The 26,860-nt window shown below is 40.0% G+C and overlaps 1 protein-coding gene across 6 annotated transcripts; it reads right to left on the reverse strand.

Annotated features, from left to right (window-relative positions):
* LOC103135397 (TLE family member 1, transcriptional corepressor) lies at positions 1 to 26,354 on the reverse strand. Of its 6 annotated transcripts, none has more exons than XM_007548092.2 (20): positions 25,617 to 26,354; positions 23,735 to 23,835; positions 22,351 to 22,414; positions 20,937 to 20,981; positions 15,123 to 15,185; positions 14,920 to 14,994; positions 10,309 to 10,522; positions 10,049 to 10,065; positions 7,802 to 7,915; positions 7,668 to 7,721; positions 6,914 to 7,063; positions 6,680 to 6,818; positions 6,133 to 6,332; positions 4,530 to 4,606; positions 4,116 to 4,365; positions 3,047 to 3,294; positions 2,732 to 2,879; positions 2,424 to 2,574; positions 2,240 to 2,316; positions 1 to 1,704 (listed from the first exon to the last, which is right to left on the reverse strand). In XM_007548092.2, exons 1-20 carry the CDS (start codon positions 25,638 to 25,640, stop codon positions 1,597 to 1,599), a joined length of 2,319 nt encoding a protein of 772 aa, XP_007548154.1. In that variant the 5' UTR covers positions 25,641 to 26,354; the 3' UTR covers positions 1 to 1,596. The 6 variants fall into 6 exon arrangements, with proteins under 6 accessions (XP_007548154.1, XP_007548153.1, XP_007548152.1 ...); XM_007548091.2 differs by having other exon boundaries at positions 10,309 to 10,525; XM_007548090.2 differs by having other exon boundaries at positions 10,309 to 10,528.
* Between the last annotated feature and the right edge of the window lie 506 nt (positions 26,355 to 26,860).

Consider the following 26,860-nt stretch of genomic DNA (forward strand, 5'->3'; position numbering starts at 1 on the left):
AAAAAAAAAAAAAACTCACATTTATTGAGACGAATCGATCATTTGGCTACTTTAAGACCATTTAGAATTATTCCTGATTAAATGTAAAACATGTACAAAAACAATTTGTCATTTCTACAGCATGTCTGGTAGGAAAGAAAAAAAGATATATACATTTTTACAGACCCCCAAAAAACAAACAAACAAAAAAAAGAGAGACAAGGTAATGAGTTTTGTAAAAATGACAAATTCCTCCTTAACCTGAAGTATGACTTCAATAATTTAATCTTCTAATGTTAAAATATGCTTTGCAAAGAGAGAACCCCCCCAGCACGGTAGTATTTTATCTCAACATGTTAGAACAAGTGACACCATCTGACAGACATCGCATCATTTGTTTACTATTTATGGTCTTTTCTTAAAACCAAAAATACCCACTAACTCAGGAAAATTAACCCAGCAGACAGAATAATCATAGTTGGTTCCAGTTTACAAAGCGTAAACTATTCAAACAATAAGACATTGAGAGTGTTTCGCGGCAAAAGGCTTGATGGGAATGAACTTTTAACAGAACGAATCTGTGGACTCTTAAGCTCAAACATAGTAAGTTCTGGGAAATAAAAAGTAAATCACAGTAAGACTGCTCGACACCTTTTCACTGATAAACAGCTTTAACCTTTAGTAAATACCCTGGAGAAAACGGCGAGTATGAAGAGTGAAAATGTAAGGTAGAAATTAGATGCTAATAGGGCAAATTATGAAAAGGGCATTAATGGAATTTGAGGATTAAATCAAATCCCTTAAACTCTTACTTCAGATTTTCACCAATTGTTCTTTCAAAACAGGATTAGAGAAGAAATATCCCCCCAGTTATAAACTCCATTAGGTCCCTTTGTAACACTGAAAATTCTTCAGACAATGGACACCTTTTACACTTTTCCATGTCTGAAACTTGTGTGAATTATGTCATTGTGGCTCATTTGTGGCATCGTTGTGTTAAATAAATCAAAACATCCCATTTGAGTCGTTTTAACAATAAAAAGTACAGTGCATGGGTGGACCGCTACTGCTACGGTGCAGTTAGTAAAAACAAACAAAAAAAAAAAGAGTTACTGTTAAGACATCTTAGATGGTAGGTGTCAGGGACGCAAGCCGAGGTCAAAAGTCATCAATGTCCATGCTGGAAGATCAACAGTCTGAAGTAAAACACAGAACAGCTTATATTGTACACACTGCCAAACGGCCATCTGTCGGTTTTCTTCCGCCTGTCCTGCTCATTTCTCTTTTCCGCATCTTCCTCTGGTTGTTACAGTGAGTTTAGTGTTCATCAGGAGCCTGGGGTCCGGCCAGACAGAGTTCCCCTTTGGTCACCGACCAGCAGCTGGTCCACCTCAGAAAGCAGAAGCTGCCAACAGCTACACGGTTCCTCGTCCAACATCCCGCTCCACAAAGGTTCCCAGTGGTCACAGAGGCATGTTCACAGGCACAATAAATATCTGCAGATCAAATATCTGTGTCTTTTCAGTAGATGGAATAGAAAAATGTGCACGCCCCTCTTCATGAGTCGAGGTGAACATTATCAGGATTCTGTGAATGTTTGTGGGTTTTGTTGTATTTTCAGTAGATGACTTCGTAAACAGTGGCCTTCTTGTCTCCTGATCCAGTAACGATGTACTTGTCGTCCACAGATATGTCACAGCTTAGCACCGAGGAGGATTCTTTAGACTGAGAAAAATACAAGCAGGAAAAAGGAAGTAGTAAGAAACAAAAGCTTCCAGTGAAACCAAAATATTTTATGAATCATTTAATAGGGTAATTATCACAACATCCTTTATAAAACTGCAACACTGATGGCAAACAACCGGAGTAGGAAGGTTGCATTTTTGGTATGTAGTCTGAACTAATGGGTTTGTTGTGGTTGCATGTTCAATGCACTTTGTAATCTATATTTTTGTTAGTAAATGACATAAAAACCAGTTTCTCATATTGTATATTACAATGCTTTAAAGAGTTTATATTCAGTAATGCAGTAATGAATCTGCTGGCCTTCTTGAAAACATTAAATGGAAAGTCGACTTCCACTTTCAGCATCAACAAGCGTGAACAATATGCTGATATTTTAGTACCCTGACATGGAAATATTGAAATAGAGTCACATTCAAAGTAGAGAAAGACTAACGGGACATCAAAGTTGGATGCTAAATCGAAGGTTGCAGTTTTACATATTTAATCAGATAATGTTTTAACTCCTTCAACCAACCTGGAAAATACTGGCTCCATAGGGTGTTCTCCATGCGTTCAGCAGGTTGTCCTTCCCTGTACTCACAAACCACTTTCCTGTGCGGAACACAAAAACAATCACATTGTCAACAACATGCCGTCACCAGCAAAGAGGGATCCTAAGATAAATAAACATTCCTGAATGTGCGACAAGAGTTTCCTACCACAGTAAGCAAACTGCAGGGACAGAACGCAGCTCTCATGTAGGTGAAGCTGGTATTTGTCAGGCTTGGTGACATGAAGGACCTCCACGTTGCTGCTCTCCATTCCAACAGCGAGCCATTCCCCCGTCGGACAGTAGCCAAGAGAGAAGATCTGGAAAGAAACAGCATTAGCTTCGAGTTTATAACTGGGTGGGAAAATGTAGCTTTGTTTCACTTGGGATTTATTCACTATTACTTGATATGTTCTATGCTAAGCAACTTTTATTAATTTTAGAAATTAGAGTTGATTTTCTGATATGAGTGTTCACCTGAGAAGTAAAGTCGTGTTGCTGCAGTTGCCGTCCCTCCCTGAGATCCCAGGAGCGAACAGTGTTATCCAGACCTCCTGTCCACAGCTTGGTGCCGTCGTTGGAGATGTCGATGCAGCTGGCTCCGTCTGTGTGACCCTGAAACTGCCTGCAGGATGCACACACAAGGTCATGGTTAAACAAAGAACCAAGACACATCATCACTCCAGAGGGAATTCAAAAAGAACCGTTGATTTCTGAGGCGTTTAAAGTTACGACAGAAAACTTGCCACATCGTCAGTTCTAGTTGCAGAATCAATGCATCTCGTCTCTTACCTAACAAGCGTCTGGTTGTGTAAATCCCAGACTGCAATGTTGCCGTCACTGCAGCAGGAGAAGCACACTTTGGAGTCGGGGCTGATGGCCAGAGCGTAGCATGCAGGTGCTGATGAGGTCAGCTCTGCTTTAATCCTGGGAGTGGGTGTGGCCAGATCCCAGATGGACAGTGTGCTCGCCTCACCGCCCACGATGAGTGTCCGACCATCAGGGAGGAGACGGCAGGAGCGGATGTAGTTGTCTCGGTTCTGATGATGTAGGATAAAAGGAAATACATGTTGAACAATTAAAACGTCACACAGAAATAAAAAAATTAAAAAATTCAAATACTATTTTAAAACAAATGAATAGTAAAGGAAAAGCTGCCGCTTTGCTCCGGAAGAGTCATGCTGTCTGTCTTCAATCTCAAGCTCTAATTTCTCAATAATTGAGAAAGTAGTTTATGAGTGAGACTCTTGGAACCAAAACTGCAGTAAAACAAATATTATTAGTCCTAAGGAGTCTGAACATCCCAGTTTTTCAAGGATTTCGTTCCAGAGCTGAGGAGCGTAGTCCCTAAACGCCTCAACTTGTTCTCTGAAAACCTGAGGGGGCTCCATGGTAAATTATTGGGAAGTAACTTAGAAATGCTTTTTTTCTAAAATTCCTTTCCGACCAATAAGAAAACCTTAAAGTCTTTCATGTCAAACAGGAAGCCAGTGCAGCGATTTAAGAACTTGTGTAGGATGATTTATTTTTCTGATTTTGGTTAACAGAAGGGAATCTTTCTGTCCCATCAAGTCATTGATATTTTGAACTCACTGATTATTGTGGGCTGTGGTGACACACAGGAATAAGGTTGTGTTGTAAGCATACATTTAGTGAGTCACATTGTAGTACTCTGTAATTAAAGATAGATGTTGAATTAAAGTGGCCCAATAATGGATCCTTGAGGAACCCCACAATTGATTTTTCACCCAAATGACTCATTGTGGTCGCTTTCTTCCAAACATCCTATAAAAAAAACAAACAAAAGAAAAGCAAAAGAAAAAGAAAAAAAAAAATCAAGACAACGTCAAACTTTACTCACCAAGCAATCGAGTTGTGAGACGGGGCTTTTATTTCCAGGGTGACTGATGTCCCAGACCTTGACGCATCCCTTTCCTCCTGTGTAAACATGGCGGGTGGGGTTACTGATGGTGACGGCGCACACCACCTCTCCGTGGTTCAGCGTGTTGATCTGGCGGGCATGACGAGGGATTCCTGGTCCCACCAACGCGTCTGGGGGAAAAGGAACTGGCTGCATCTGTCCGTCTGCTGCAACGTGAAAGGAGTATGCACTGAATGCACAAAGGAAGAGAGAAAATTAATTGCAGAAAATTGTGGGAGTAAAACAAAGCAGACAACGTGAAAGGAATATACTTTATAATGACTTAACATGGCCTTTTAGGAATTATACTTTTGTTTTTTTTTTCTGCATCCGAGGCAGCAAAATCATACTTACGGCTTTCCCCCAGGAATTCCTGTAAGACTCGGGGGCATTCCAGGAACTCGCATGTGAGGGTGAGGATCAAACCCAACCTTGAAAAGAAGAGACACATTTTAGAAGGACAGTTCACATATATGTCCCATTGGTAGATACCAAAGAGACAGGTCAATATTAACCTACAGAGAACAACGCAAACCCTCATGATCGCAAGACAAACTTGATTTTACTGCCCTCCTCCCCCACATTGATCCAACACACACAAACTCATGGAGCTGCTAAGTACACAACCCCGAGTCAAGTGTTGCCCAGACACAGCTGTGTCTCCTAAACCTATTTAAACTGTGTAATGAACACTGAGCAAATACACCCAGAAGTGATGAGCTGATTGCTCACAAAGACCAGTGGAATGACGCTCTGCATTTGTCAACTTTTCACACAGCTTGGAAAATAAAATGCTCAGGCAGTCAGTGGAGCTAACTGTATTTCTTCACCTTCTTGTTGGAATAACGCTCAACCTCAAAGTAAATTTGTTCAAGTAAAACTACAAATACAACACAGAAAGTAAAACAAAAAAGTGAACTCCCTACATACAGAAATCGATGGCATCCATGTTTGATTAAGGCGTGACAAGTGAATTTGATCTTTAGATCCGAAAGTGCAAATGTTTGATCTACTGTCAAACTAGGCAAACCAACGTCAACTGAGCTACACAGATGTTGGAGTCATAAACCTTCTGGGTACTAAAACATCAAGAATACTTCCTCAAAGCTGCAACTCATAATAAATATTGAGATAGTAAATTAAAAAGGAGCTTGAACCCGACTGCAGCTTTAGGCCCAGATGTGATTTTTACAGAAAATCAAAGGAAAAAATAAGAACCACTACAGAACCCAATGAAGTATTAGTACTCAAGTCCCTATTAATCTAAATCCTACTAATACCCACACTGGGGAGATATAAAATTAACTAATATTGTGTTTTTTCTTTGCATTTGAGAATATTTCATTTTAATTCCACTCATGCACATTTTTATGTGATTTTATTTTATTTTTTTTTAAATTGCATTTTATGGTGGTTATGGAGTAAAAACAAAGAAAAGTTGCAAGAAGCCACAGAGTTGTTAAACTTCCCCCTCTAAAAAAAAAAGAAGTCAGGGTTTATGCAATTTTCCTAATGTAAAGTTCAAGCATGTTCAAGGTAAGTTTCCACATTTTTGCAGCCCCACATTTGGAGATTAAAACTATACAAATGAACTAAAAAAAAAAAGACAGTTTTAATTCTCCATTATATGATGCAATTTATTAAGAATGTCTTGTGACAGTATTCTATATTCTTTAGGAGGGACAGTAAAACATAAAACTATGTTTTGAAATATCTCTCTCACACACCTGCCTGATACGAGAACAAAACACTTTCAAGAATTTCAAGCACCCATGTGAACCTGGAATGTGCAAGTTTCTGGTCGTATTTACAAAGACCCTAAGTATAACTTAAAATCTTTAAGTTATACTGAAGTTGTAAGTTTAATTTAGTACGGTTTGTCTTTTTACTTTTAATATTGACGAAGAAAAATAAAAATTCCTAGCATGTTCCATAAATTGCTTAATTTTCTACTCACCATCGGTGAACGACCGTACGCCGCTACAGCGGCTGCAGCAGCCGCACTCATCTGAGGTGACATGTTGTGCAGGCCTGCAGCATAAGCAGCAGCACCAGCTGCACCCGCTAACTCTCCATTCATTCCTGCTGCGTGGGGCAGCATGCCAAAGGCACCCGGATACGGGCCTGGTACCGCCAAAGGAGTCCGCAGACCTGCAGCTGGAGAAATGCAACAAAGAGAGTGAGGTCTGTCCTCTTGTTTAAAACAAATCCTTGATGAAAACTCAGTTTTCGTCCAGGATGCAAAGAGAAATCAGGAGAAAATACTTAAACTTCCAGAAACAAATTTACTGCAGCATTTAGAGAGTACATGTGTGCCATAAAAATAAATGACTGAGCAAGAAAACTTCTATTACCATCAGCAGGATGTTTTACAGAAATAAAAGAAATCATTTTGATCCATTTGAGAAGAGTAAAGTCTTGCATGTTTTCAGTCTCTTCACTCATAATAAGGACATTTGAATTGTTTCAACAGTGATTAAAACAATTTTTCGTGCAAGACCTACTTGGTGGATGGGGTATCTCCATCGACGGGGGTTTCGATAGGCTTGGTCTGACCCCAGGAGTGGAGCTCGGACCAGGTGTAGAGTCGCCTCTGGGTGTCGGAGTGCTAGACTTTAAACCAGGGGTCCCAGCCTTATCTCGCTGCAAACGGAAACAAATCAAAGAATATAAAGACAATATATTCAGTCATAAACTGTGTTTTTCTGCAACGCAGTGAAGCAGATAGACAACTGTACCATTGCCATCTCTTTGGACTTGAGAGAAGAGGAGCTGGCCGATGAAGCGGTCGAGGCTGGACTACAAGGATCTTTTTTGAGAAGACGTGCCTTATCCAGGCCGTTTTCTCTGGGGGACGGAAGCGGTGTGCCGCGAGGAGAAGCTGCATCCTGATGGAAAAACAAACGATGAAGTACATGAGAATAAAGCTGCTCCACAACAGTAATGTACAGATTTTCCTGTTTATCAGAAAACTAAGCAAAGAGTCAACAATAACCCTCCAAGAAACTGCAAGCATTACAAAGTGCGTAATTTGACTAAGTAATTTCTCCTCAGAACAAATGGATTTTATTTTGAAAAATACATCACACCACTTAATAAAAGAGTGGCAAGATGAAAGCCATTATTGAATGAAAGCAAGAAGACGCCCAGTTTGAACTTTGTTACAAGTCATGTCGAAGCAGCAAACATGTGGAAGAAGATGCTTTGGTCAAAGGGGAGCAAAATTAAAACACTATGTGTGACAGAAAACTCACAGCACACATTAACCTGAACACACAATCTGCATGGTAAAACACAAAGGTGGCTCCACCATGCTGTGTGCACTGGAATCAGGAAATTTGGTAAAGCTGCACTGGAAAATGGGCAAACTTGTATTGCTCTATCACATGAAATCCCAATAAAATGCAGTAAAGATTCAAGTTGTAATATGACAAAATGTGAAAAAGGTCAAGGAGTACAAATAGTTTTACTCAAAAAAAAAAAAAAACTGACCTCATTGGACACATCCACGACCAAGTTGTCGTCACTTTTCTCTCCATCGCTATCCTAATGGAGTTAATTATATCATCAATCATCAAAGCCTTACTTTAGACAAAAAGAGACAGAAAATCAGAAGAACTTCTCACATAATGGCTGGAATCCTTATCCTCCACTTTGCGTTTCTTGGTGTCATTAGGAAAGTCGGGACCGTTGCGGCGCTTATCCGAGTTTCTCAAGCTTTCCGGAAGCAGAGAGTTGCTCTGTAGGTAGAGGGCAGACAGAGCAGAAAATAATAGAAATAAAGAGATTGGAGAGAAAGACAGAAGAAAGCCCTTTAGAGTGGAAGACAAACTTAAACTGCACAGTTTAGGTTTTGCTTTGCTGTGTGTGCATTTTGCATGAACCTGCTAAACTGCTTGATCCCTCAGTTGCTAATTAGAAGTGTTTCCCAGCTGTGCGTAGAGCAGGTTAGAAAAACTGACTGTTGCTCAGGAATAGGTTAACGTTTGGCAAAATGATGAATTAAGTAGCGCTAACACTTTAACAGCAATCTCTTTTTTCACTTGACCAAAGCCAGTCAGAGCCAAATACAAACACATGCCTCTGAAGCTCATGATTACATTAAGTGGCTCTCGAAATCTATCAGTGCTCCTTCTCCTGGCTCTGACAAGCTGCACTGGCTGCAGCATGTGCACGTGTGCGCGCGCGCGCGTGCGTGCGTGTGTGTGTGTGTGCGTGCGCACTGTGTAATTGACTGTGAAAGCCCGTGTGTGGAATCAAGAGTGTAACAGGCTGTCAGTGTGTATTAGTTGCATAATATTCTAGAGTCCCAAGACCAAACACACACACAAAGACAGAGCAGTCTCCCCCCCTGGCCTCCTGACCAACGGATCCTATTGTTAATGGATTAAAGCTTCATGTTGAGTCCATTATAGTCTCAGTCTGTCAATGAAATGTGCATCCAACAAACACAAGCGCATGCACGCATCCAGCGAGGGAGCGAGCAGCACTTTGAGGGGGGAAAGGGTAAATGAAGGAGGATCAGGAGGGGAGAAGAAAAAAAAAAAAAAAAAAAAGGGAAAAGGGGGAGATGAGATTAGAAGAGAAAAGATGGGAGGGTGTGGAGGAAAAGAAAGGTTGATGAGGAAGAGAGTGAGAGGGGGTTGCATACTGCCAAAGTCCTCCTCCTCCAGCTGCCCCTCCCTCTTCTCCTCCTCCCTTTTATTGAAAGGTTTTAGTGAGTCGAGCCCAGATGCACTGACCCGCAAAACACAAGCGATTCCCCCTCCGCCATGGTCCCCCCCACCCCCCGTTTGCTTTTAGTATGGTGTCTCTCGCTCACACACAAGCTTAGTGTCATATGACTGCTGCTCCCTCGCTCCCACCCTTTCCCAAGCCCTCCCCTCTCAGCGGTGCTGATATTAAACACAATGAGGGTCTTTAAGCGCAGGATCAGGGGATGCAAGAGGAGGGGAAGGGAAGGGGGTAATCTGCTCACTGAGGTGTTAAATAGGCACAACAATGCAGACTAGGAGAGAAAAGTGTGTGTGTTGAACGTGCGTGTGCCTATTTCTGTGTGTGTGCGTGTGTGTGTGTGTGTGTGTGTGTGTATGTGAGCGTGCTAAAAAGCTCATTTAGAGTAGAAAAGGAAATCTAACAGTTCACAGCCGTTCTGGGGCAAAACTAAACAAGCTGGCCTAACCTCTACCCAAACACATTCAAAAACAACAATAAAAACAGACTAATGCAGGATGAAAGTCAAGTCAGTGTGAAACAAACAAGGTACGTCTGTTCATAGTGGCAACTGTAAGGTGAAACAAAGGTAAAACAAAAAAAAAACAAAAAAAACTTAATACTGGACAGATGGATGAAAGGATAGATGGACAAACGAACAGAAAGATGGACAGATAGATAAAAACCTGAAAATGCAAAGATTGTATTTTTTTGCCACTTATTGTAAGACTTGTAAAATACTTTTACAAGTCTTAATCCCAGTCTGTTTAATCCCAGTCTTGTTCTCAATGCATAGAAAACCTTGTCAATATCTTGAAAATTATACACACACACACACACACACACACACACACACACACATATAGCATTTTGTGAAGTGTTGTAATCAGAATGTATCGTCCCATTTGAAAGCACCTCCAAGCCAAACTTCCCTTTGTGGTGTAAAATCTATTTACTTAGAGCTGACTGTTTAAACTTGTTTCTGGCTGACGTAAAGTGACATTTACTGAACCACTGATATCAACCCAGCTGAGAAACGCTAATCTTTCTCATACAACATCTCCAATTCCCCCAAACCAAACTCTCCCTTAAAGACAAACAAAAGCAGAAAGCATGCTGCTGGAACAGAAAGCACTGGAGCAGAAACCGGAAGAACTTACTGTGCCAGGTTCTCGCTCTGTTGCCATTGGAAAAAGCAAGCACGTGGTTGAGGTCACCAGGTCAGGTGTTCACCGAAGCGGAAGACAAAAGAGAATACTTTGAGTGCATCTTTCTAGATAGCAATTTAAATCTCAGCGACATTCAGACTAAACCTTGTTGGTCGTGATTAGCCAATTCAAACATTTTTAGTGGAAACATAACCAATTTCTCAACTGGTCTCATATCATCTGGCTTTTCTGTGGTAGAAAAGTCTTCTTACCCCTGAGGTGATCAGGTCCAGCAGCGTGAGAATCCGGCCCACCAAGGTGAGGCTTCTTCTCACTTCCTTCCTTTCCTGCCAGATGGGGAGGAATAGCACCAAGTGCTCCCGACAGCGCCAGGAGACTTGCTGAACCACCTAGCTGGGAGGGATGCAGGCCGGCGGGATGAGGGGTGAGGGGAACCGGAGCGCCGCCGTGGTTATGGGATAGGTGCTGCTGCTGAAGGCCAAGCCAAGCACAAGAGAGAAAAGGAGCAGATGATTAGCCGGGAGACGAGACAGGGCACTGTTCAGCTGCAAAACAAAGCTGGAGATTAGGGTTTGACATTTGTAATATCCATACTTTTCCAGATTCCAATTCCCGCTTATTTTTTATTAAACCTTTTTTTTTTTTTACCAGGATAAAAATCCAGAGATTAAAAACCCCTTTTTTAATGGAGTCATGGCCAGTTGACAGTAACAAATACAACACAAAAACATAGTTAAAAGATGTCAAACTATATAAAAAAAAAACAGGTACGTGTCATAGGATCGGCCTCAAGAACTTTTAGTTTAGATCTAAAAGCACTAAACGAAATGAATTCATTCAATTTGAAGGTTTCTTGCAGCAAGTTCCAAGATGAACTTTTTAAAGGGAGAAGAAAACTATGAATTTACACAAGATATTACAACGGATTTTAAACCTCCAACAGTAGGTCTGTTGCTAATATTTTTAGCAGTAAAAAGATTTGTAATTAAACAAGCCGTAGACTGATATATTGCTGAAGTAGTTTAAATTTTACAGCGACATACATGGACAAATAAAATCCTAATATTTAGGCAAAAAGATTCCAGTTAGCCTTGATTGTCATATTTCTGCATTTGGCAGTGAAAGGCCAAATACAATTTAAGAAGAAACTACTAACTTACCAACTCATGAACGAGCAGAAAAATAACTGTGTTTGAAATGCTAAAGTCTAAACCACACCAATGACAAAATGCTGACAATTAAATGAGCAAAAAAAGCTCCCTGGTTGTTGCCTGAAATACAACTTGTCAGCTGCCAAAAATTTGAAAACCATTGACACCTACAACTCAAACGCCTCAATAAATAAAACATAGACCCCTAATGTGTACACATGCAAAAAAAAAAAAAAAAAAAAATCAATAGTACTTTGTAACCTTATCAATCAACACTGTGGCCCAATTAAAGTCTTCAACAGATGGAATGGGATCCTTGGTGTCTGGGGTTTACATCAGCTCAACAAGCTGCTGCTTTCTTCAAGAAGGTGAACATATCATCACCCCCCATATACTGCCTCACACACACACCATCACACACACAAACTCACTCCTCTTTCTGAGGTCAAACACTGAACAATACTGACAGCTGGGATCACAGCCCAAAGCCTGAGGATGTGGATGAGGAAAGGAGGGGGAGGGAGGCCGGGAGGAAAAGGAGGAATGACGAAGGAGGAGAGGGAGGAGAGTCCCAGCTGCTGCTTGCACTGTCAGATCTGGTGACGGAGCGAGGCGGCTGAGGGGAGAGGAGAGGAGAGGAGAGAAGGAGACAAGAGGGTCAAAAACAGAAAGGGAGGGCAAGTTTGGCTGGCAGCCCTGCTCTCTTTCACACCAAATCAGGCGCTCGTCTGAGCGTGAAATGTCTTTGTGTTCCCAAACATCATTATTGCCTCCTCAGACAGCAGCCGCGGGAATCCGAGCTCACTGATTCGCCGCTAGGAGGGGAGGAGGAAGATGGGGGAGGAGAGGCGTGGGGGCACAGGAGGCGACTCAGCAGGGGTGGGAGGAGTGCTGAAGGTCAAACCGACTTTTATCTCACCTAATTGACTAACCCACCCCACCCTCTGAGCTTCCACCTTCTCTCTTCCTCTCCATCCGTCCTTTGCTGTCCGCCACCACCCCACGAGTGAAAGGAAAACTACTAAACGTTCTCTTGGCCACATGGCCTGCCTGACGCTCAATTTCCAGAGGTTGCATGCCCCCCCGCTAACCTCCAGGAAAAAAAAAAGAAAAAAAAGGAGAAAAACATGTTGCACATGATCATGCAAACACGTATAACACAGTCTAAATAAACAAGGCAGGCACCAACACCTTCACTCAACCATCCTACTGCTGCCTGTTGTTTTCTGAGGATAACAGAAATGTATGCTCTGCTACACTTCATACATACATACACACACACACAGCAGATTCGCAAACATTCACACACAGATACACAAAAAGCACCCCTGATGGGAGTAAATGGAGGGGAAGTGTTGGTGCAGGCAAGGGGAGCCCAGTTTGTCATGGGATGTTAGTGTGAGTGGGTGTGTACAAATATATCTGGGGTGTGTGTGTGAGTGGAGGCAGGGGCAGCATGCTTCATTACACTCATTTAACTCACAAACAGGGTGAATGACAGACCGGCGTGGGAGACGAGGAGGTTGGAGGGGGGGTTGGGTGTAAGGACAACGTTGTGACCCCCCTCTCCCCCCTGCCTTCACCTCCTTTACAAACACTAAAATCCTGCAATTAAGACTCAAAAAGCAACTGCCAAATCCACCTCTCACCCCATCACACAAAAAACAGAAGCCCCCCCATCAGTCCACGCCAGCTAACAAGCCCTCCCCACATTTAACCAAACCCAGTGGGATCAAACCCTCTGATCCCCCCTGCCCACTCTTTGCAAAAACAAAAGCTACATACACCCCCCCTTTTTTTCCCACAATTCCCTAAACTCAGACTTCTAATCCTCCCCCTCCAGCCCTGTGGCTACAAAGGTTCAGATTCTTTTTTTAATTCCTACTTAAAGATCATCTCATTCTCCAAGTGGGCGGAAACTTTGTTTCACTGTGGAGCTGAGCGTTCTCTATCAATCATCTCATCGATGTCCTTTGTGCTTCACCATCTACAAAATATTAAATACATTTAATTACATCCAATTTATTACAATAAAATAAAATAAAATAAAAAAAATAAATATTCCACTACTGGTGTCTAGCGAGTACCTTCAGTGTGATTCAGTGATTTAAGTGAGTGTATCTGCTGATACAGAGTCTGGGTGCAACCCAAACCTTTTTCCATACAGCGACAAATTGCTGATCACACAGACTGAAGTTTAGAAAAGTTATAAAGTTTTATGGTAGATGGCTTAGCAACTGTGCAATATAATACAGAAGGTCTCTTCTACTCAAATTGACTTTAACGATCAAAATGGCAGAAAATATAATTGCAACTCCTTTGTACAGAACGGAGTGAAATGAAATGAATGGAATGGTATCAGAGTGACATACAAGGTAGAAACATTTTGAAAGCACTGTGGTTAAAAAAAAACAAAACAAAAAAAACACAACATTACTGTTCATCCCTGCTTTGAAATAATTTCAGACCAGTTTTAATGGTTGAGCTGGTCTGACCTGATTACAGTGGTTAGTTTTTTAGCTATATTTGATGTCTTTAAACGTTACTCCATTTGTGAATCACAAAACAAAAGGATGATTTTTAATTGTATTTTTTTTTTTAGCTTGCAAACAAAATTAAGTTAGTGTAAGATACACGTTTCAGATTTAGAACTTAAGAGTTACTTCACTTTTTCTTTCCTTTATTGGAGGCTTTGGACTAAATTTAATTCCTGTAGTTCAAAATTTAAAATACACAGACAAACCTGAATGGGACATTTATATAACAAAGACACATAATAATACAGCTTGTGATATTGACTCCAATATTTAAATCTTTATTTTTTTCTTTTGAATACTATCCAAGTTTCCAATTTCATTCTTGTAAACACCTACCAGCAAATGAACTCTCAATGACCTTGATAAATATAGCTACAGTAGTTATAAAAGAGCTTATGGAATACACACACAGGTGTTAACCGCTGACAAACAAAGAATGGAAATTTATGTGATAAAATCGACATCAAAGATTCATCAATCATGCTTCTTTAACACCAAAATTTTGAATTTTCTTTAAAAGGTTTGACCAGCAAACTCTAATTTTGACCAACTCAATTGTTTAAGTCTAAAGGCAAAAGCAAAAAATGAGCAAAGTTCTACAGGTAATTAAATGTAGGTAATAGTTTTTAATCCAACAGAAAATGAAGAAATTTCTGAAATATTCATTGTTTTGCATCTACAAAGTCGTGGCTAATTTCTTATTTCATTTTCGTTAAACAAAAAAAGTTCATCAAAATTAATCAATGTGTTAAGTGATAAGCAAATTGTGTGTTTTTAGGTTGGCCTCGTCTGATTTCTGACTGGTGCAGCTCTAACTTTGAGTGAAAGCAAGTAAATGATACATATAACCTAAGAGTGCAGTTACATTTAAATCAGAACTGCATTTGTATAATGGCTATTTAAAGGAATTTTTAATCAAATGAAGTTGAAACGTGTGTGTGTGTATATAGACCTATTGCAACCACACTACACACAACACAAGCCACGCAAACTATTAAAGCCACATAAAGGAAACAAAAGAAAACCCTTTTCTCTCTTAGGATCTTTCTTATACTTTTACCACATCTTCAAAAATAAAATACATTTTCAAGAACATAAAAACATGGGATTTGTATAAGTGAAGAGAAATTAGAGGAATACACACTGTAGGTGGAAGACCTGGCAGTCCACGTACCCCGATGACTGCGTTAAGCTCTGCCATGGTGACCTGTTTGGCCCGCTCCACAGCTTGAACCACCTGCTGCTGATGCTGTAACACACGCAGACAGACAGAACAATGCTTATGTCTGAGAGGCAGCTTGTATAACTAAAATAAAAAAAGGTGTATAAAAGTCAAACAAAACACAGCCTGTTGAGGAAAGTCACACACATACTTACCTCCTGTGAGAGGAAGGGAATGACTTGCGCACAGATGGTGTTTAGTCTCTTGGCAATCTCAGTCTGATGACGGAGGAGGCACACAGAGATAAAAAGAGACTCGATTGTTAATAACATAATTGCATCAATTTAGAAATGACAGCTGCTCAGCTACACCAATAAACCAATACAAGTGCGACACACACGTACAGACTCGCGCGTTTTAAGAACACACAGACAAAAAGCCTCATCTGAATACGAAGCTACACATGAACACAACTTCTATCTGCACTCAAATTCATTTCAGATGTTGGTTCTGATTGTTCAGAGTTCTTATTGTTCAGATCAGAACAATAACATTTTCTTCTAATTATAACTGGGGATGTCAAGTTTCTCTGTAAATTTATTCTTTATGTCTTTTAGCTCAGTCTCTATCCTCTGTGTTCTTGTCCTTCTTTCCCATCAGCACTTCAACATAATCTAATCACCTCCTAACTTAGTTTTCCTTCCCCCTGTATCCATGCCAACACATCCGCCTGCCCCGAAACCCCCCGGAGGTGGCTACAACTGGCTGAAACCAAATACCCCCCTCAGTAGCTCCAAATCAGATAAAGTGTCCCATATTATACATCATCCAATCTAACAGATACAACAACGTCCAGCGTGAGGAGAGAATCGGAGGAGCCATCAAATATCAGCTGTAATGGCTCAACAGAGAAATCGTCCCACCCAGCATGAATAGAAGCTCAAGAACATGGCGCAAGGATCACTCACAACTGTTCATATGCTTTTAACTTATTCAGATTTCACCAAGCTTCAATCATTGTTGCATTTTGTATTTCACAGCAAACATGCGGGAAAAATGATCTCATCAACTGAGCTCCCGAAAATAAACTCTGAAATTCATTTAAATCCAAAACTTCATGGAAATGTTGAGACGTCAAAAAAAAAAAACGTCCACTAACTGATATACGTCAGCATGAATTGTAATTAAGACGTGGATTATTTCAATAAAAGTTGCTGGGATATTTGTCACCCCTTGAACCACAAGTATTTACTGGTTTAAAGAGTGGATTTCTTTGAAAACGAGGAAGCAATTTCCCTTTAAGCTTAAATATACTTGCTCTAATTGGAAAGCTCCAACACACACATACTTGGCAACTCACCAAACTACAAACCTTGCCACAGTTCAGCCAATTATGTGCTAGAATGAGCTTAAGCAGGAACCAGTGCATTCTCAATGAATCCCAAACCAAACAAGCAACTCCTTAACCTATATGACTAAATGCAAAAAGTACGAAAAGATAACAACTGGCAAGATTTATAAAATTACAACCCAGACGAATGTAAATAAGGTCAAAGTAAACTGAGACTAAGCTAACAAACAGAGTTAACTCATTATTTGGTCTACATAACATTGTTTCAGCTTCAATATCTCTATGACCACAGTTACATAACAATGTCAACGAGGACAATCTAACGCTGGAGTTTAGAGTACAACTTGAAACGAAGGCTGAATTAAAAGTCTGAAAACTCGGACAATGAATGGAAAATTCATCAACAGAAATAAGTTCAAATACCCATGAAGTCAGGCTGTCATGATTGAAAAGTTGGAGATAATGGATAATATATTTTCATCTAGGTTTCAATTCCCAAATTAAACAATTAGCAGCTAGTTTAGTTATGTAAAACATGACTATAGAAAATAAACTGAGAATCATTCTTCAGTAGAAGCCTTTTAAGATCATTGTTTCAATTAAAAAGCTACATGCTCTTTTGCGCCTTCCAATCAACTAAATGGTTTTCACATAGAATGTGGAGTTGAAGTCAACCCCGCCCCAATATTACTTAATATACCTCAGCACAGTAACAAACCATCCACATGTTTTACATATTGCTCAGGTGACTGCTGCGACTTGTTAGCCACACGTGTTTGGTTCCTTAATCCCAACTATAAGCTCTGAAAGCACACAAGTCTCCTGACCTCATCAAACTGACTTTTATAATGTGACAGTAGAAGATATTCATCAGTGTGAGCTTTATGATCTGAAATTGGTTGTTGTTTCATTACGTTGTTTTTATTCTGGCTAATGGAGATTAGGACAGTTTATACGGACGTAATCAAATTTATCTCAAATACTTCAGCACACATGTTTTAATTTTGACAAACCCTTTTTAAAGATGAAAGCTACTTTAACTCATCCTGTAAACTGACAAATCATTGGGTTGCATACTCCAGCAAATACAGCATTCATTTTCAAAACGGCGCAAACCGAAGTCAGTGTGGAACTGCTTTTGACATGAGATCAGTAAGCGTATGTATTTGAAATGCAATCAATAGTGTGTTTATCTGCGATGAAACAGTAGATCAAAGGTGATTCTGAAACCTCGGAGTGTTTCTATTTGTGTTACACACACAGTTTGCAACTTTGTACCTCATCTGCCTACTGCAGAGTATGTTTTATGCTGCAGGTAGAAAGCTGTCTTTTGCCTGTTCTGTGTTGTGTAACAAATAGTATACTATAAGTAATTCTGTAAATCACCTGCAACTAAAACAAATAATCTGTAGAATGATCAGTGTTACATCATTTATGTCCAAAATGTCAACTTTCTGCAATGTTTTCATCAGAAAATGTTGTCATCTAGAGAGATGAAAACCAGTCTAAACCGATACCCATGTCCAAACTCATCACTGGTAACTTTGTGTATCCTTTTTCTCACAGTAAACTCTAAGACTTTCTAAAGCAAAAACACACCTTAGTCATTTAAACGGTCTCACCTTCATTCTCCAAGGACTCAATGTCAAGCCAGCCAACAATGCTTAACAAGCTTTAAATACAGATCTATTTCAGGCAGACTACATGTGTTCATCCATTTACAGAATCTTGTCGTAAGCCAATAATTAGCTTTGTAGAAAAGGTTAAGTGATTAGGCAGGTAGAATAGCTTGAGCAAAGCTACTATCAGGTTATCCCAGTTAATCTAACCCACTAAACAAAATCACGATTAATCAAAGTTGCAACAGAAATCTGTGGCTTTATCTTTTAAAAATAATGAAAAAATTAACATAGCAAGTCTACTGATATTGATCACTAAGTATATGTCACCCTGTAGATTTTTCTTTTGCTTGTTGTCACACTTTGAAGTTTTATAACAACAAAAAATGTCATTTGAGGCAAAAACAGTATAGAAAATACACAAAGTTTTCAAATTATAAACTCTTTTAATAAGAGATTGACATTATCAGATTTCTGCCAGAAAACAACAGATTTCTTAAATAGAACTTGTCTATCAACATGAGGCAGACTAAAAGACCTCAAAAACTAACATCTTGAATGTTTGAGTCATGTTGCAACTCTTGTAAGACTAAAATATCATTTTAGAAGTAGACACTCATTACTACAATTGAACCTAGCGGTAGTAGTGTGAAAGTATGAGGATGCTTTGCTGGATCTGGAGGACCAGCAATCATGAAAACTACATTCTGCCTTCAGTTTGTGGGCTCAGTTTTTTGGGCAAGCAAAAACATAGCCAGAGGAAAAGGCTAAACAGGATGACAAAGAAGGCGGAAAGAAGGCATCAAAAAAATGAAGAACGATATAGAGAATCCTGTACATCCTCTTCATCAGACTGCTACACAACAGCAGTGTCTTTAATCTTACCATCTACAACAGCTCTTTGAAGATTTGATTTTTGAATTGATTTGAATAAATAAGTCTGAAGCATGGAGGAGCTTCGAAGCCTGAACTCCATGGACCCACACAGTCAGTGTTTCAATGGCTTTATAAAGAACGTACAAACTCTTCATGTGAATAACAAGGTTCTGATGACTGGCAGAGTGAGTACATGCAGTGACATACAAGTAGGCTGTATTAGCATGCAGATAAAAGCTACATTAGCTTAACTAATTTTGCTAGTTTGATACCAACTACTACAGTAAATATCTCTGATATTTACTTCAGTATTACACAGAGATGGGTTGCGTACTCAAAAATTGTAACCAAGTAATATTTGTAACGAATGTATCGTTTAGAAGTTAGACAGGAATGAGGAGAGAGCTAGTTCTAAGTTTGTAGCTTGGTTATTGTTGTTTTAGTAATTCCATAGCAACTGCCTACCAAGATGGCTGTCAGTTAGAGTTTGAGTAAGTGTGATGTCACATGAGAACTATGTCTAAAATTTAAAAGTAGCAGGACCATGATTTGAAGCATACCAGCAGCAAAACCACATCTAATGTAAAATACTGAATGCTCCAACACTAGATTTACTCAGGTCATGTTGGAAATTAAATGTGTTTGATCTGAAAACTCATAAGTATGACAAAACGGCAAAAACAAAAGTCATATGTAATACTTTTTTACAGCAATGTGTTTTTTTGGAAAGCTAAATTTTAACAATACATGGCAGCCTTCTAATTGAGTCAGGGGGGTTAAACTAAGTTGAGGAGAGAGAAAAGTTTTGATTCCCACATGCACACAGAATGAGTTCAAAAAGAACAGACTTTCCATTACACGTATAATTGGAGCATTACTACCACACAACCCCCATCCCCCTGTACATCCCCAGCAGGAGGTGGGTTGTTAGTCTGTATCCCCGTACCACCCGCCCACAGAAGCCTGTTGCTCTGACAACTGCAGCCCCAAGCTAATGACCTCCCCTGGAGTTTTAGTGTGCGTGTGTGTGTGTGCGTGCGTTTGTGTTTACGTGTTTGAACAATAGGATGAGATGCATCTCCCTCACAAAGGGTGAACGCCAGCTTCATGTGGATATAAAATGAAAGAGGAACAGAGTGAATAGAGACGGGGTGAAAAAAGGCGATGGATGGTGGGGGTCTGGTTGAAAGAAGAAAGAGATCCCATACCAGTTATTGGAGAGTAAGGAAGTGATGAGAAAAAGGAAGAAAATTGGAGTATAAAAAGAAAGGCAACAGAGGAGATGGAGAATGTGAGGGGGAAAAAAACATTAAAGAGAAAGAATGTGAAAAAGAAGGAAAAAATTCCCTTTATTCAGTGAAGTAGCCAAGCCAATCCACCTCCAATTTCCTCTGGTCTGACTGGTCGATAGCTGTGGTAATTACTGGCAAACGCTCTCAGCTCTGCAACACTCCTGTGGGAAATGTTGGTTTGCGTGTGTAAAAGGTGAGAGGGTTCCCTCGTCAACCATATTTCTTATAAGTTGGGAATGTGCGGATGTTTGTGTGAACTCTTCCATAAACACATCTGCATTCATGATTAAATTAATTTTCTAAACCACATTAAATTGTTCTCATTTGAATTCATTATACAAAGTTTAGAGACAAGAGTCCCCTCCAGCAAGTACCAGTGTGTATATTAAACATTCTTTACTACATTGCATTCGAGATTTCCATTGACTTTAAGCTCCCAGCTCATCAAAAAAAAAAATAAAATAAAAAAATAGAGGAGCAAGCTACACTGTATCTCCTCGGTTGGCCTCACGTTGATCGATTCCTCTGCCCTCCCCAGCCCTGCCCATCTAATGTAATAAAGCAGGCCGCTCCCCTAGACAGCACCAATCAATCTACAGAGCCATTCATTCTGCCTCCGGGCTCAGCCGGCCGGCCCTAACTGGGGAAATGGAGACAGAGCCCCATCGATCACAAATAAACACACATCCACACATGGGCAGAGATACAGTGTAGCACACATAAACACGAACCATTAACACACAAACACATTTGCGCGCAGACACACACACAAGGACACATCAATAGGCGCACACACTAAATACATCAAAACCCCGCCACGAGGAAGTGGAAGAGAGAACGAAGGGAAGAGACACAAGAAGACATAGTGAGCAAACAGATAGGCAGCCATACCTGCTTATGCATTTCAATGTTGAGGCCGTATGACATCTCATAGTACTGAGGAGGACAGAGAGGTCGGAGGGTTAGCATCGACTGTCACAATAAAACAAAGCGTAAATGCAACTTTACAGATGAATGTTCAGCACTACTTCATCTTATCACTTAAAGATTATCAGGTCAGTCTTTTTAATTTACGTTGTTTCCCATAAAACAACCAAAGAGTTTGATTTAACGACTGAAAGGTGGCTGTATGCACACTAAGAACAACTGCTAGAGCTCAACTGAGGCAGCAGACATCCCCCAAACATAACTTGTTTGAAATGTTGTGCTGAGTAACATTCAAATGAGTAAGCTAAACATTCCCATGCATCATCAAAATTTTCTATTTGAATACGAGTAACAAGTATACAAAGAAACCTTAAGGACAAAGCTTTGCGTCTTTATGCAAAAAGAGTACTGAAATTTACCCTCGAAGGTAAGGGCTTAGTGACTGCTGTGTTTTGGAGCGTCTCTCAGGCAGTTCCATCTGTTTGTTTGAAATCTTCTATCCTGTGTGAACTAAACTAAGCACTAGTGATTTCAAATATGAGCTGCCACAGCACTGTCTGGTTGTTCAGTCCCTAAACCAGCACCCCAAAGCCTGCGTTATTCCTGGCAATGCTCATCCAGGTGTGACTTTGAATGATGATTTTACACAGATAAAGAGGATTTTGTTGTCTGTACAAAATCAGAAGTGCAGAATTGTAAACTTGTTTATTATATATGGATTATTGATTGCATGGGTTATCAATGTCAGACGTACAGAGATAAAAGCATTCCTTTCATCATGAGATACTTTTAGAAATAAATGAGTCAGAAGTCTAAACTTTTCATCTAGCAATCAGTAATAAATGCAGGCGATCAGTTAACTGAACACAGATGTGGAAACACCTGTGTCAAATAAAGATCTACAGCATTCATTGGTATTGTCCTGATGGACAGAAAATAAACAGATGAACAATGTAAACAATAAAGTCAAATTTAAAATGTCAGCTTTTTTTTTTTGCTGTGATACTGAGATGTATGTAATTTTTTTAGAGTTAATTTTACCATTGTGTTTTTGGGTACCATTGCAATGTTTATTATTTTTAAGCTAATGTTAATATATACTAACAATTTACAGGCATGCCTCAGTAAGGAGAAGACAAACATTTGCACATAATTAAAACAAGAGGTACTTCAGGTTGCTGTGGTTTTTATACAAGCCTTCTTCATTTAGGTAATAAAGTATCCACATTAGTCATTTTCCTTTCTTTGAAAAGATTAAAGTTCACTTTACATCTGGGTAGGGAACAACATGATCTACCCCAAGGACACTTATGCAGCCCTGCTGCAGTTTGTCATGTGGAACATTGCAGGGCCAATAAATTGAAAGCTGGGATCTCACCATGACATAGTGTCTCTGCATCTCTGTTTTTTCACTGGCCAGCTTCTCACACTCCAGCTTAAGACTGTAGGGAGAAAAAAAAAAAAAAAAAGAGTGAGTCATGAGTTGTACATCCACACATTTCGTCAAAAACAACCATCTCTACTTGAGCCTCCATTTAGTCACCAAAGCAAACATGTATTTCTGCTGTCAAATGTTGAAAATCAAAGTGTTGGATGTGGGAGGTTTGCCTCAACTCTGCTTTATCAAGATGTGAAGTTAAAAACACAATGTGGTTCGATGCCAACCCACACCAAAAACACAAACAAATGCCTGTGCACACACAACCACCACAAGGGAAGATAACTGCACACAAGCAGCCCTGGCCTATAATGCACAACTACTACTACACACACACACACACGCACACACACACGGAAAAAAATCAGGGGTGATTTATGAAACTCTGAGCCCACACGCCACCCTTTGGCTCTCACCCATCACTAAGGCTTAGACCTACCGCAGTCTAAGAACCAACACTGATGCCTGCTGCAAATGTGTGTGCTTTCATGTTCATGTATGTGAACCTAATCCAGGTTTATGGGTTAGGCTGAAACCAGAATTGCTGTTTTCTTTGTGGTAAGGGGAAATGACTGTGGGTAGGGTGAAATTCATAGTTAAAAAGTAAAGGACAATGTGGAAGGATTTCTCTGTAAAGACAGCTGAACTCTGTGATTGTCTACTCTACAGGCTTGGTGTAAAACCTTCATTTTGGATAAAGCTTATAGTCAGATTGCGTTAAGGTTTCCAGAGGTATCACTGTTGCTTTGTTGCTGTAGGATTAGACGTTGGGAACATACTAATCCCGTTCTTCACTTTTCCATTTTCTCCTAGAATAATCTTTTTTATGTACCATTTGAAGTAATTGCTGCAATTACCTGGATTGTCTCCGTTTCTTTTTCTATCAGCTTTCTGTCCTCAAAATACCCATTTGGTCACAGCAAGTATCTGCTGACACCATGTCTGGTTCTGCTGAACATTTTTTACAGCCAACACTAGTCTTTTCTTTCTACCATCGCCACAAGCATTGCTCAGGATGAAGGGTTCCTACAAATTCAGTGACTCAATGCGGTTTCCTGGATCTGGCATTATGTGAGCAATTGGATTTTCCTGTATTAGATTATAATTCTGATCATTTTGTATGTAGTTGAATCTGCCTATAAAGTCAGACTGGCATGGATATTAACCTGCTTGTCTGGTAAAATACCTTCAGAAGGCAAAAGTAGTTGTGAATTGGCACCATATAAGTAACCTGAATTGAATTGCATTATCCAACTAATAATAATAATAATAATTATTATTATTATTATTATTATCATCTTTATAGTTATTATAGAAAACATACCTGTGATATTGTGCTTGGAGAAACTGGAACTCCTCCTTTATCCGGTCCAGTGACTCTGGAATGGTGAACTTGAAGGGCTGGCCTGGAGCCTGGTGCGGTGTCTAACACAAAAACAAACTGAATCATCAACAACATTATTATAGCCCATCACTGCTAAAAAGGCAATGGCTTGAGGATCTTATAGGAATAATATTTACATTCAGGAATTTAAGAGAAGAAAGGACCAGGTCTGACAACATGTCATTTACATATTTATATGTTTTCTTTGGAGTGTTCTTTAGTGTCCCTTTTTAAATGTTTGTCACTCACTCCTGTTACCCGTTTAGCTAAAAAAATGGTGAATTAATCATCATGGACTAAGTGTTTAGGCACTAAAACAAGTGTTTTCTATCACAGATCCAGATATTTAATGGTCCGCAGCCCACATCTGGCTAGATGTTCCAGACAGGTGGTGTCAATAGAAAACACCGCATGAATGTGTGTTCATTTTTGCAAGCAGATCCAGATGCATTGCTTATGTTTAAGAAAGAAAAAAAAAAGGGGGGCGAGGGGGGGACAATATTTTTAAAGCCAAATGTGTTCTTAGCAATACATTGAGAAGACATTTACCCCATTAAGAGTCTTGCTGCAGTAGATGACCACACCTGGCATGGGCACTAAAAGGTCATATAGTAAGGGCAGCAAGAACAACTTGACTGCCCTACTGTGAAGTATTTATTTTAAAAAGTCAAAGTAAAGTGGTTTTTATTGTAGAGAACAGACTGCTGTTATAGAGATGTGTGCTTGAATAGGATTAAGAGAATAAACATACAAAACAACAACTTTGATTTTCTTTTTTTAAATCATTTTTTTTTCTAAACTTAATTCTTTAGAATATCATAATGTTTCAGTAAGACTCCAGATAATTAGGACAATCTATAATTTCAATATAACTGCATTGACTCCAAACTATTCCTTCACCACAATGTTCCCAGAACTCTTTGTGAGGTTTAGCATCTCAGCCACTAAAAACATCATGTGTAGATAATTAAGTCTATCCAACAGTATCTATCAAATATCCAAACAAATACTGCATCCAAGCCACGCGATTGCGCGGTTTCACAAATTGATACTGTTTGCAGTGTGATATATCATGTAGCTCTTGTTTTCAGCTTGACACGTTACAGTTTTCTTCCCCCACATTCAGTTATGATGACTGATTCATAGAAACAATTTTTCAGCCAGTGACCCTCAAATGGAATCATTGACACTCATGTGGGCCACTGGGAAAATTAACAGTCCACCCATCCAATATCACAAGTCAGCTTATACAAGGTAGTTATTAGGTACAAAGCTACTTGAAAATGAATTTAAACAGCAACTTAAGTTTTACCATTACAACACACTTAAACTCAAAAAATAATGTAGTGAGGAAATTTACTTTAAGTGCTTGAACTACTTTTGTAGTGTTGAATGATTTGTGTTAATGCTTTAAATACAGCTGATTGTATGCAATTCTGCTTGATAGTATGTTTAATTTTTAGTGACTTGAACAGACTTGTTTAATGATACCTTTTTATTACTGTCACTTTTATCGTAATTGAAACATAAAAAGACAATATGATGATAAAATTGGAAGTTTATCAGCTAATCTTAGTGTTACTCCAAGGGGCCTTCCATTTGATGATCCCTTACAAACCTTTCTGTTGGCGCCCCTGAAAGCAGACGCACATTTAAAATATCCCACAACTTTTAAGTTACATTGGCCCCGTCAATCCATTCTGCTCCTCTAAACAAATATGGGATGGTATTCGCACAAGATAATCTAACGATGAGGTGCAAGAGGAGGCGTAAAGAGTCGTTTACTGCCAGGTGAAGCATTGCTGGAGGGGAAGTAACTTACCGGGTGTCGCCCCTGGGGAAACATCTTCTCTCTCCGGGGGAAGGAGTGCTTCAAACCCCGCCAAGGAGGAATCAAAGAACAGGGGTGTGTTTATAAAGCTCCGGATTAAGGAAACAAATCCATCCGCCTTGTTTATGATGGCCAACAATCGTTTATTTCTCAGAGACACCGACCCCCCCTGCTTGCTGATCTGAATTAATTTACAGACCGTTTCCTCGCTGTCCCTCGGTCCTTGTCTCTTGGTGCGCTCCAGCGGCCGCAAATCAACCGTGTAAGCACGGCATTAGATAAAAGGGTACGAACCAGGTGAGAAAGAAAGGAGAAACCTCGAATCCACCTCAGGCACTCCGGCGTTTGTCTTCGGGTTTATTCAGAGTATTCCAGGTATAAAGAGCCCACCAACTCAATCAAATCAAAAGAACAACAAGCCACAGAGCCGCAAACTGTCGGTTCTCAGTGAGAGCATCAGAAACATATCCACACAAGTTAATTGCTGTGAAGAGTTCCCACTTGACTCGCCGCGGTCGCTACTTGGCGGTTAAACAGTCAAAACAACTGGAATATGCATTTCCTCAACGGGTTTCCGTGGAAAATGGAGTCCGTTTGAATTTTTACGAAAAAAGAAGGAAATATATCGTTAGTTTTGATAGCGAAAATCCCCACGGCGGTGCGAATGCTCCTATATCAAAGCAGCGCTTTACCTCAATGGCAACTTTCTCACGCGGTTTCACGCTCCCAGACTAACCGAAACTACAGCCCCTCCCACAAGATGACTCCTGGCCAATCAGAGCTGCTGCTCCACGTGGGGATAAGGACCTGGTTTCAGAATTAACCAATAGCCGAAACGCAAATCTCCTCGGGTCCGTTGACCTCGCGGAGCTACGCCAGTGACGGCCAATCAGAGCCCTATTAGAAGCTGCCATTTCTGGAAGCGGCTGGGCGGGTTAGAGCGCTGGTGTAGAGGCGAGTATCAGCTGTCAATCAAAGTAACGTGGGGGCTCAGCAGGATGAGAGGGAACATACACATGCACGTAAACACGCACAGGCAAATCAACCCAGACACAAACAAAAACCACAAATATTGTTCTTTAGCGGCTGTAAACCAACAGTATTATGGCAATTCATAAAAGTCCTCCCTTTCTAGCCTCTTTATCTGGTAGCTATGTCTGTGGACAGTAAAAATCAACCTACTATATGATTTGGGATCAGAATTAATGTTTGCACAACAAATGTATGTTTGCACA

Source organism: Poecilia formosa, unplaced genomic scaffold (genome assembly GCF_000485575.1).
Source record: "Poecilia formosa unplaced genomic scaffold, Poecilia_formosa-5.1.2 Scaffold25, whole genome shotgun sequence".
Taxonomy (NCBI): domain Eukaryota; kingdom Metazoa; phylum Chordata; class Actinopteri; order Cyprinodontiformes; family Poeciliidae; genus Poecilia; species Poecilia formosa.

What these genes read in the sequence shown, in the direction of transcription:
- LOC103135397 (XM_007548086.2), bottom strand. Translation starts at nt 25,640, where the DNA reads ATGTTTCCCCAGGGGCGACACCCG. An exon ending in GGAATTCCTGGGGGAAAGCC is followed by an intron (nt 4,366 to 4,529) that starts GTAAGTATGATT and finishes TTGTGCATTCAG; the next exon opens with TGCATACTCCTTTCACGTTG. An exon ending in TCTCACAACTCGATTGCTTG is followed by an intron (nt 3,295 to 4,115) that starts GTGAGTAAAGTT and finishes CTACATCATCAG; the next exon opens with AACCGAGACAACTACATCCG.